We start from the raw sequence: 10,813 nt of genomic DNA on the forward strand, positions 1-10,813 counted from the left end.
GGGCAGGATCCGTGTCGGATTCATCAACAAGTACAGCGCCTAGCACAGAGTAGGGGGCTCAAGAAATACGTGTCGACTGCACGATTGCTAAGATTTCCCTGTAACAGGCGGTTTTTTTCTTGTCTCTCTCATCCCTCCTGCCCCGGGTGCAGACCGCAAACAGCGCCGCCGAACTTCCCAACAGGCAGGGAGAGGGCCGATCCGGGCTGGCGCACCACGTCCCCGGGGTCTCAGTCCCTGGGTCAACGCAGAGAGGCTCGCGGTCCGCGGTGCTACGACCTGAGCCCGGCCACGTGAAGCGTCACGCCCTGCGCTGCTGCAGGGCAGGCGCCGCCGCCGCGGTTGTGTAACGCTGCAGCCGGAGGGGAGGCGACCCGGGCGCCTCTGCTCCGGAGGGGGCAGCGGAGGGAGGGAACGCCGGGCACCGCGCCCGGTATCTTTCTGTGCTTGACTGGCCGGGAGGAAGGGGGTGACACTGGAGCACCCAGGGGGCTGCGCAACCGGGTGCCCGCCCGCCCGCAGGTTGTGCCCAGGAGCGGAGCTCCTGGGAGCGAGGGGCCCTCGGCTCACACCCTCCACGGTCAGGTGCGCGCGGCGTGCTCGGCGGCAGCCTCAGCTGCCCCTGCGCTTGGCCGTCGGCCCGCTTCCCATGGGGTGACATCCGCCCCGCCCCTCGGTCCCTCCCCAAGGCGGGCAATTCCTGGACGCGAGGGTGAGCAGTGGGGGCAGGGAAGCCAGGACGGAAAGAAACCCCAGCCTCTGGGGAAGGCTGGGGGGCCGGGCGACTCCCTCCGCTGCGCGCCGGTTCCTCCAAGCGGGCCGGGCGGGGGAGGAGGAAGAGGGCTGGGCTGGAGCTAGCAAGGGGATATTCCTCTCCCGGCTTGAGTCAGACGCGGGCGGATCCGTCCTCCCCCGTTCCCTCCCAGGAGACGGGAACTTACTTCATTTCCCTGGGGCAGGTTCGCCCACGTTACCAACTTCTCCCCCTCCCCCAGCACCCCCGTCCCTTCCAGCTTCCGCGCCCCCCACCCAACTGGGCAGGACCCAGGTCGTGCTGCCACCCCCTCTTCGGGGAAAGGCGGCCGCAGCCGCAGACACCTGGGGGCCGGGGCTGAGGGTGGGGGCTCCCTAGCAGCCGCCGGAGCGTTGTCCAACACGTGAGACTCATGTGATGAAGCCGGGGGAGGGCGGGCAGGTCGCTCCTTCCCTCCCCGGCAGTGGCCAGACGTGCCTGGAGTCACAGGGTAGAACACGTAGCTCCAACCCACCCACTCGCTCCCATTTAACCCAGCCCGCAGCCTCTCCATTACTCCTCGGCTTGCCCCCCCACCCCCCCACTCCGCCCTAACCGCCCCCCCCTCACCCGCTCCCTCCCGCCTCCCCGCCCGCCCCACTTCTCATTCACTTGGCTTGCACGGCGCAGACCGCGCAGGGAGCACACACCGCCAGTCTGTGCGCTGAGTCGGAGCCAGAGGCCGCGGGGACACCGGGCCATGCACGCCCCCAACTGAAGCTGCATCTCAAAGCCGAAGATTCCAGCAGCCCAGGGGATTTCAAAGAGCTCAGACTCAGAGGAACATCTGCGGAGAGACCCCCGAAGCCCTCTCCAGGACAGTCCTCATCCAGACGCTCCGCTAGTGCAGACAGGAGCGCGCAGTGGCCCCGGCTCGCCGCGCCATGGAGCGGATCCCCAGCGCGCAACCACCCCCCGCCTGCCTGCCCAAAGCACCGGGACTGGAGCACGGAGACCTACCAGGGTAAGTTGGCACTCCTTGGCCCTTCAAGCCTCAACTCCAGCCCCATGTTATGCGCCACTCTCAACTTGGAGCAGCTCCGGGCGCACCGGGAGGTTCTTGCCCGGCAGAACGCCTGCAGCCGTGCGCAAGCAGTCACGACCCTTCCTGGTCTCTCTTCCTGCAGGATGTACCCTGCCCACATGTACCAAGTGTACAAGTCAAGACGGGGAATAAAGCGGAGCGAGGACAGCAAGGTAAGCAAGTGCACCCCTAGGGACCCTGCGCTCAGCCCCTCGCGCGCGCTGAGTTTCCAAGAAAAGTTTTCTCGCTTTGAGGTTGGCGAGGGGATGCAGGGTGTGGGCTCGGTGCCTCTTCTGAGTGACTTGGAAAAGAAAGGGCAGACGATGGTTCTGGGTGCTACTCTGCTACTCTGCTCCTCTGCCGGACTGTTGCTGCGGGGCTGGGAGGATAGGCTTCTCATCTCCTTCCCCAAGCGCCCACCGCCTCCCCGTGCGTCTTGCAGGAGACCTACAAATTGCCGCACCGGCTCATCGAGAAAAAGAGACGTGACCGGATTAACGAGTGCATCGCCCAGCTGAAGGATCTCCTACCCGAACATCTCAAACTTACAGTAAGTGAGAAGCTGGCCCCTTTCCAACCCAGTCCTTTGCCCAGAGGGCGGGCGGGTCACTCGCCGCCTGCAGGTTCCGCGGGGAACTGCAGACCAGACTGGCGGATCAGAGCTGGCGGGTGGCTCTGCGGTGGGGTCCTCCTCCACAGTCCTGGCGTTTTCGGGCTGACTCATGCAAATGAGGCGAGAACCACTTGGACCTCTCCAAGTTGGCTCCAACACCAACTGGCCTTCCTTTTCAGGAGTTTAACTTCTGGTGATTTTCAGGATTCCCTGGTTTTTCTCACTTAAAGGAACACGCCAAGAAACACACACATTTTATTTACCCCTTCCCCTCTACCACTCCCCCCACCTTTTTTGTTGTTAAATAAGGGGACTTGCTTTGGTGTGTGATTTTTACGGCCTGTCCTTTCTTGACAGTAGCCCTCGGCTACTTCGCAGCCTTTGGTTGGGGAAATGGAAAAAAAAAAATAGTATTTCGGGAGGAACAAAAAAGCCTGGATGAGCTGGAAGTTCTGAAAGGGTGTAAGGAAAGAAGTAGGGAAAGCCTCTTGGCTGCCAGACATAATAGAGGTCCCTCTCTGAGTTGACACCACTGCAGGAAAATGTTCTCTCTGGATTCCCCTGAGTTAAGGTCGGCAGAGGCTGCTGGAGAAATTTACCTGTCAAAGGATTTTCCTGAAGTAGTTGCAGCTTCCAAAATGCCTCCAAAGATAGGTGGCACCCGTTTTTAAAAATTCTTTAATTATATATATTATATATATATATACACACACACACACACACATATATATATGAGTGTATCTGTCTATCTTTTTAAAAGCATGACCTACAGACTTAAAACAGCCAACCAGGAAAGACTATTCCACTTTTTTTTTCTTTTCTCATTTCTCATTGCTAATAAATGTCCCAAAGGTGGGACTTCTCTGACCTCACCGCTGACTAAGGCTCTTTTCCTTCCAGACTTTGGGTCACTTGGAAAAAGCAGTGGTTCTTGAACTTACCTTGAAGCATGTGAAAGCACTAACAAACCTAATTGATCAGCAGCAGCAGAAAATCATTGCCCTGCAGAGTGGTTTACAAGCTGGTGAGTGCTGATTCTGGCTATCCTCTCTTTAAGAGTTTGAGTGCAAATAGAGAGCCTGTGGGCTCAACATCTGATGCAATAAACATTACTGCAACAAATTGCTTATGCACGTTCATTGGGGGAGATGCAGTTTTATCTTTCCTAAAAGGTCAGACTTTTCATTTGAAATGCAGTGTGCCACCTGGCATGAATACGTATTAGTGAAATGATAAGATATTCCTGTGGCATTTTAGCTTGAGAGTCTCTGGGTTCTGGGAGATTTCCCTACTCCCTTTTAAAATGCCAAGGCACCTATAATTTGCATTGTGGGTGTTTTACAGTTGGTCTTCTTAGCCCTCTTTCATTGGAGAAGAAATCGTGGGTATGCCCCAGCGTTTTCCTGTTTCTTTGCTTCCTTGTCACTTGGTGTGTGGTGTGATCCTGGCAGGATACAGCAGGAGTTTTTCCTGCATTTCATGTGGTTCCCTGAATAGCCACTAGGTATCTTGGTGAATTGCACAATCTAGCGAAACCACTGAAGTTTCATCATTCGTTTCTACTGACTTCCAGATAATCGGAGTCACCTTCTAACCTTCTAGTCTCACTTCTTCCAAATAATACTGTACAGACTGGGGAGAATTATTCTACCCACTCCCTCATTTCATTCTTGTCTGCCTTCCTCTCGAAGGCTCGTATGATGAAAATTGCAAAAACCCAGCAAGTGCTTCTGCCTGTTTCCTCATTCAAAATAGGAAGATGGTCATACCTAATGTCTTGAGGATCATGGATAGAATATGTGGAGAAGACATAGAAATAGCCTAATTAAAGGTCACAGCATGACTGCAACTTTTACAAATCATTGAAAATAAGTTTACTTTAGGTGATTATTGTTTCTTCATTCTTTTCCTCATTTTATAACTATCCGGCCTCTGCCCATTTTGCCACGGTGCAATGTTGTATGCATTGACTCTTAGGTTTATAAATACATCAGAATGTTCTTTGCTGCCTCGCTTACATGGAAAACTCACAAACCACCTATACAATCCAAAAGAGGGGAAACAGCTCATCTCATATTAATTATGGTCCATTTCCATGATAGGATATTATGCAACCATTAAAAATCATATTTTATCTGAGTGTTAGTATATGGATTATTTTAATTATTTATACTTTTCAGTGTAATTCTTCTCTGAGCATACTACTTTTGGAGGTGGGAACACAAATCAGTAAATGCGTTTTTTTTTTTTTAACAAAAACTAAAGCACCTGGTTTTTTGGAGTATAGGTTCCAGGTGCGCCACAGGCCTTCTGAAACGTTTTCCTTCGGATTTTTCTTTCCCCAGGTGAGCTGTCAGGGAGAAATGTCGAAACAGGTCAAGAGATGTTCTGCTCAGGTTTCCAGACATGTGCCCGGGAGGTGCTTCAGTATCTGGCCAAGCACGAGAACACTCGGGACCTGAAGTCTTCGCAGCTTGTCACCCACCTCCACCGGGTGGTCTCGGAGCTGCTGCAGGGTGGTACCTCCAGGAAGCCATCAGACCCAGCTCCCAAAGTGATGGACTTCAAGGAAAAACCCAGCTCTCCGGCCAAAGGCTCGGAAGGTCCTGGGAAAAACTGCGTGCCAGTCATCCAGCGGACTTTCGCTCACTCGAGTGGGGAGCAGAGCGGCAGCGACACGGACACAGACAGTGGCTATGGAGGAGAATCGGAGAAGGGCGACTTGCGCAGTGAGCAGCCGTGCTTCAAAAGTGACCACGGACGCAGGTTCACCATGGGAGAAAGGATCGGCGCAATTAAGCAAGAATCCGAAGAACCCCCCACAAAAAAGAACCGGATGCAGCTTTCAGATGATGAAGGCCATTTCACTAGCAGTGACCTGATCAGCTCCCCGTTCCTGGGCCCACACCCACACCAGCCTCCTTTCTGCCTGCCCTTCTACCTGATCCCACCTTCAGCGACTGCCTACCTGCCCATGCTGGAGAAGTGCTGGTATCCCACCTCAGTGCCAGTGCTATACCCAGGCCTCAACGCCTCTGCCGCAGCCCTCTCTAGCTTCATGAACCCAGACAAGATCTCGGCTCCCTTGCTCATGCCCCAGAGACTCCCTTCTCCCTTGCCAGCTCATCCGTCCGTCGACTCTTCTGTCTTGCTCCAAGCTCTGAAGCCAATCCCCCCTTTAAACTTAGAAACCAAAGACTAAACTCTCTAGGGGATCCTGCTGCTTTGCTTTCCTTCCTCGCTACTTCCTAAAAAACAACAAAAAAGTTTTTGTGAATGCTGCAAGATTGTTGCATTGTGTATACTGAGATAATCTGAGGCATGGAGAGAAGATTCAGGGTGTGTGTGTGTGTGTATGTATGTATGTATGTATGTGCGTGTGCGTGCACATGTGTGCCTGCGTGTTGGTATAGGACTTTAAAGCTCCTTTTGGCATAGGGAAGTCACGAAGGATTGCTTGACATCAGGAGACTTGGGGGGTGGGGGGGTTGTAGCAGACGTCTGGGCTTTTCCCCGCCCAGAGAATAGCCCCCTTTGATACACATCAGCTGGATTTTCAAAAGCTTCAAAGTCTTGGTCTGTGAGTCACTCTTCAGTTTGGGAGCTGGGTCTGTGGCTTTGATCAGAAGGTACTTTCAAAAGAGGGCTTTCCAGGGCTCAGCTCCCAACCAGCTGTTAGGACCCCACCCTTTTGCCTTTATTGTCGACGTGACTCACCAGACGACGGGGAGAGAGAGCAGTCAGACCGAGCTTTCTGCTAACATGGGGAGGTAGCAGGCACTGGCATAGCACGGTAGTGGTTTGGGGAGGTTTCCGCAGGTCTGCTCCCCACCCCTGCCTCGGAGGAATAAAGAGAATGTAGTTCCCTACTCAGGCTTTCGTAGTGATTAGCTTACTAAGGAACTGAAAATGGGCCCCTTGTACAAGCTGAGCTGCCCCGGAGGGAGGGAGGAGTTCCCTGGGCTTCTGGCACCTGTTTCTAGGCCTAACCATTAGTACTTACTGTTCAGGGAACCAAACCAAGGTCTGAGAGATGCGGACACCCCGAGCGAGCACCCCAAAGTGCACAAAGCTGAGTAAAAAGCTGCCCCCTTCAAGCAGAGCTAGACTCAGTTGTCAATTCCATCCTAAAACTCCTTTTAACCAAGCTTAGCTTCTCAAAGGCCTAACCAAGCCTTGGCACCGCCAGATCCTTTCTGTAGGCTAATTCCTCTTGCCCAACGGCATATGGAGTGTCCTTATTGCTAAAAAGGATTCTGTCTCCTTCAAAGAAGTTTTATTTTTGGTCCAGAGTACTTGTTTTCCCGATGTGTCCAGCCAGCTCCGCAGCAGCTTTTCAAAATGCACTATGCCTGATTGCTGATCGTGTTTTAACTTTTTCTTTTCCTGTTTTTATTTTGGTATTAAGTCGTTGCCTTTATTTGTAAAGCTGTTATAAATATATATTATATAAATATATTAGAAAGGAAAATGTTTCAGATGTTTATTTGTATAATTACTTGATTCACACAGTGAGAAAAAATGAATGTATTCCTGTTTTTGAAGAGAAGAATAATTTTTTTTTTCTCTAGGGAGAGGTACAGTGTTTATATTTTGGAGCCTTCCTGAAGGTGTAAAATTGTAAATATTTTTATCTATGAGTAAATGTTAAGTAGTTGTTTTAAAATACTTAATAAAATAATTCTTTTCCTGTGGAAGAGAAAGATGGTCTCCTGAGTTTTTAAAAATAGCTCAATTGGTGTGATATGGCTGACTCCCATGTCCTTCTTTCTTGGCTGAAGCAAACCAGTTAATCTCAGTGTAATTTCATTCAGCTTTTCATGTGCTTTGTATTCAATCAGAATAAGCTTAGTCAACTTGGCAGGTAAATATTGGTTCAATTTTTGTTTAACCCTTGCCAGGGGTTCACGATCATCCTCTACCTTTTTCCAGAGTTAAGTAAAAAGCATATTTTCCCCTGCCTGCTTTCATCGTGGTCCTTGGAACTTGACAGAAAACCAAGGTATGACACCGTGGGCCGCAGTGTCTGGGGAGCCTGCTGGAGGGAGAGGCACATTGAGAAAAGATTTACTGGATTATTATGCAATGCTAATTGATGCTGGGATAGCACCTCTTTGCCAAAGCAGTCTAGCTTTTTCAAATCTAGCAAGGTCTAATGGATTTGCCATATCCTGTCTTATTCCTGCTGGAGGCAACATTCCATAATTATTTTCTACATCCTTCCTGGACTTCCTCTCCGGTGTGTTTGTGCGTGAATGAATATTGGGTGTTCCTTCAACAAGTGCTCTTATTTAAAAAAAAAAAAAAAAAAAAACCATGGGAAAGGTGGGAAATGACCCTGTCGTGTATTTTTGCCTCTCTCCTTTGCCTTGATTTGCAACATTCCTGTGGGATACTCCCTGTCAGAGGTGTCCTGATGTTTCCTGATGGCCAGCGCCTGACTCAACACGCTCCAGCTCCCAAAGCATCCCAATCTGCCAGAACTCCCTGGTTGTCTGGAGTACAGCAGGGAAGCTGCCCCTAGGGATTTCTTAGCCAGGCAGAGGCTCCACCTGACCATGAAGACTGTTTGCTTCACATATCACCTTCCCTGTCTCCTGATGGGCCAGCAGGTGAAAGTGAGCATTGTCTGCTTGTGCTGGATGCATATGGAATGCACATAACTGTCCCCAGGCCACAGGCTGTTGTGCAAGGAGCCGGGACCAGGAGGTGGAAGCCTGGCATCAATTGCTGGTGGTCTATCACCTCCCTCTCCACGCCTGCTTTTGACTAGATAAAATAAGAATCCCGAGCCCTTCTCACAAGTCCCAGTGCAGGCAGATGGCAAATTCTGTAAGCCACTCTTTCTCCCAGCCCAACGCCTGGGCTTCCAGGTCTCACGCCTGTGAAACACCTCAATTGCTCCATGAGTTGCCAGACCTCTCTAGCTAGACTTTTTTGGAAAAAACCCAACAAATCAAACTTACCCTGGTGATATAGCCGGGGGTTGCAATAAAGACCAAACTCTTTTTGCATAACCCTCTTTTTTTCCTAGGCCACTGCAGGAGGAGTAGCTATGGGGAAAGGAGGAAGTGGTTGGAGCAACCTGAAATAAAAAAAGATTTGAGGGTTCCACACACAGTCAACCCAGAATCCCGCTATGGGAACCTGCCCCTGTCAAACAGCGCCTAAAGTTGCAGCTGTCCCTCCACTTCATTTTCTGCTTCCAGCTCGCCCTTAACCTCTCTTCTAGCCCAGTTCTGGCGGCATCCAAATGCGCTCAGAGGGAGGTGCGGGGGAGGGGCGCGCACCCCAGCCTAATGCCCGCTGCGGACAAAGAGGACTTCTGTTTCAAAAGCGGGGTGTGTGAGCGTCAGGGGGCGAAGCGCTGGCTCCGGGGCCAAGGAGAGGTGGCAGGAGGCAGGGGAGCGGAGGCTGGGGATCTGGCCGCCTTCAGACAGGGCGTGATCCGCCGGGCCTGCCGGGATGGTCTCACCCAGCGCTGACCCGCCTCGCCTGTTGACACAACGTCACGTTTCCGACTGCAGCCCTTTCATGTGCGGCCCGCGGCTAAAAGCGGCTGCCGGTTCCTGGAAGCAGACGTGCCTGGCACCGCGTCAGCAGAAACCTGATCCCCGGGGAAGCTTGGCAAGGCCTTGGGATCGCTCGGCCCCCAGAAATAGGGCCTGGCAGCGGGCACGGGACGCCCCCCGCTCCCTCGCGCCCAGCAGGAGGGAATTCGAGCGCTCCCCGTCGGCGGTGGGGAGGGAGGACTGGGTGGGGTAGGGAGCTGGATTTAGGCAGAGCACGGGGACCGGGGCTTAATTAACTAGAAGCCGGAAGCTTCCCACGGGTCATCGCTCACTAATGCACGTCAAACAACCTAGAAGTATCATTATGGGTACTATTACAATTCACATTTTGTAGATAAATAAAAGAAAAGCAGGCTCAGAGAAGAGAGGTAACTAGCCCAAGGTCACACAGCTTCTGAGGGGGCTAAACCTTTTGTAGGATGGTGGATCTGTTGGTTTGTGGGTCCCTTAATTGGATCCAAGGAGAAGGCTTTCACAGAGCCGAGTTGTTAATGACTATAATAATACAAATATGGATATTTATTACTAATAATAATTACAGCAAATGTGTTTGTGGCATTTACTATTTGCCAGGCACTCTGCAAAGTGCTCTACCTACAATAACTTCATTATCACTGCAAGTCCATGAAGTAGGTAAATTAGTATACAGTTAATGAACTGTAGGCACACAGAGGTTAAGTAATTTGCTCAAAGTCACACAGCTCCATTGATGAATTGTGAGTTAAACCTAGGAAATTTGGCTGCAAAGTTTATGTGCTTAACTATAAAACCACACTGCCCTTCTAGTTAAGCTAATAATAGTAAAAGTAGTAATAATTACAATTATTACTATCCTGTTTTGAGTACTTTCTTTGTGCCAGGTATCAACCACGTCATGTGAATCGCCTCTACTTATAGCAACTGTGAAGGGTAGATATTAATATGCCCCTTTTTTAAGTAAAAAAAATTTTAAACATGCTCATTTTACAAATGAGGAAACTGGAGTTCAAAGAGGGGAAATGCCTTATCCGAGGTGACACGACACCTAAGGGACAAAGCCATCCCTTTTTCTGGTATGGAACTGCTTCTACGCTGAGCTCCTGTCATGTTGGGCTTTGATACACATTATCTCATTTAATCCCCCAAATAGCCCTGCGGAATAGGTACTATGATGCTCAGCCTGTGGCTGAGATAACCAACCTCAGAATAAAGTTATTTGCCCAAGTCTTTATTTGTTCCTTACCGATGTCCCCACACACCATCCCACAGCAAAGAATGGGCCCATCCTCTGGTTAGAGAAACTAACCCAGCATGACTATCACGGACTATGGGGGGGGGTGGGGGGGCACCCTATAGGTTGACTGTGCAAAGAACCAGAATCTGGGCTTGAAGCAACTATATCAAAGTATTGTGGGCCAGGCACGGTGGCTCATGCCTGTAATCCCAGCACTTTGGGAGGCCTAGGTGGGAGGATCACTTGAGGCTGGGAGTTTGAGACCAGCCTGGGCAACATGGCGAAATCCCGTCTCTACAAAAAATACAAAAATTAGCCAGGCGTGGTGGTGCATGCCTGTGGTCCCAGCTACTTGGGAGGCTGAGGTGGGAGGATCACTTGAGCCCAGGAGGCAGAGTTGCGGTGAGCATGATTGCGCCACTGCACTCCAGCCAGGTGACAGAGAGAGACCCTGTTTAAAAAAAAAAAAAGTATTCTGCGGGGAAGGGGAGAGATTCCTTTTCTTATGTCTCTCCTAAGGTTAGGAAAGGTGTAGGCCTAGGGGACTAGCAAGGTATGAACCCCCTGGGGCAGGGCAGTTCTGCTGGAGGGAGGGAGA

General features: G+C 51.1%; 1 protein-coding gene across 1 annotated transcript; it reads left to right on the forward strand.

Annotated features, from left to right (window-relative positions):
- The first annotated feature begins 1,193 nt into the window (after positions 1-1,193).
- BHLHE40 (basic helix-loop-helix family member e40) lies at positions 1,194-7,133 on the forward strand. Its single transcript, XM_516248.9, has 5 exons — positions 1,194-1,757; positions 1,921-1,990; positions 2,260-2,367; positions 3,331-3,454; positions 4,776-7,133. The coding sequence occupies exons 1-5, from the start codon at positions 1,678-1,680 to the stop codon at positions 5,630-5,632; spliced, it is 1,239 nt and encodes a 412-aa protein (XP_516248.3). The 5' UTR covers positions 1,194-1,677; the 3' UTR covers positions 5,633-7,133.
- Positions 7,134-10,813: the final 3,680 nt, after the last annotated feature.

Source organism: Pan troglodytes, chromosome 2 (genome assembly GCF_028858775.2).
Source record: "Pan troglodytes isolate AG18354 chromosome 2, NHGRI_mPanTro3-v2.0_pri, whole genome shotgun sequence".
NCBI classification, from domain to species: domain Eukaryota; kingdom Metazoa; phylum Chordata; class Mammalia; order Primates; family Hominidae; genus Pan; species Pan troglodytes.

What these genes read in the sequence shown, in the direction of transcription:
- BHLHE40 (XM_516248.9), top strand. Translation starts at nt 1,678, where the DNA reads ATGGAGCGGATCCCCAGCGCGCAACCACCCCCCGCCTGCCTGCCCAAA. An exon ending in AGCGGAGCGAGGACAGCAAG is followed by an intron (nt 1,991 to 2,259) that starts GTAAGCAAGTGC and finishes TGCGTCTTGCAG; the next exon opens with GAGACCTACAAATTGCCGCA. An exon ending in CCGAACATCTCAAACTTACA is followed by an intron (nt 2,368 to 3,330) that starts GTAAGTGAGAAG and finishes TTTTCCTTCCAG; the next exon opens with ACTTTGGGTCACTTGGAAAA.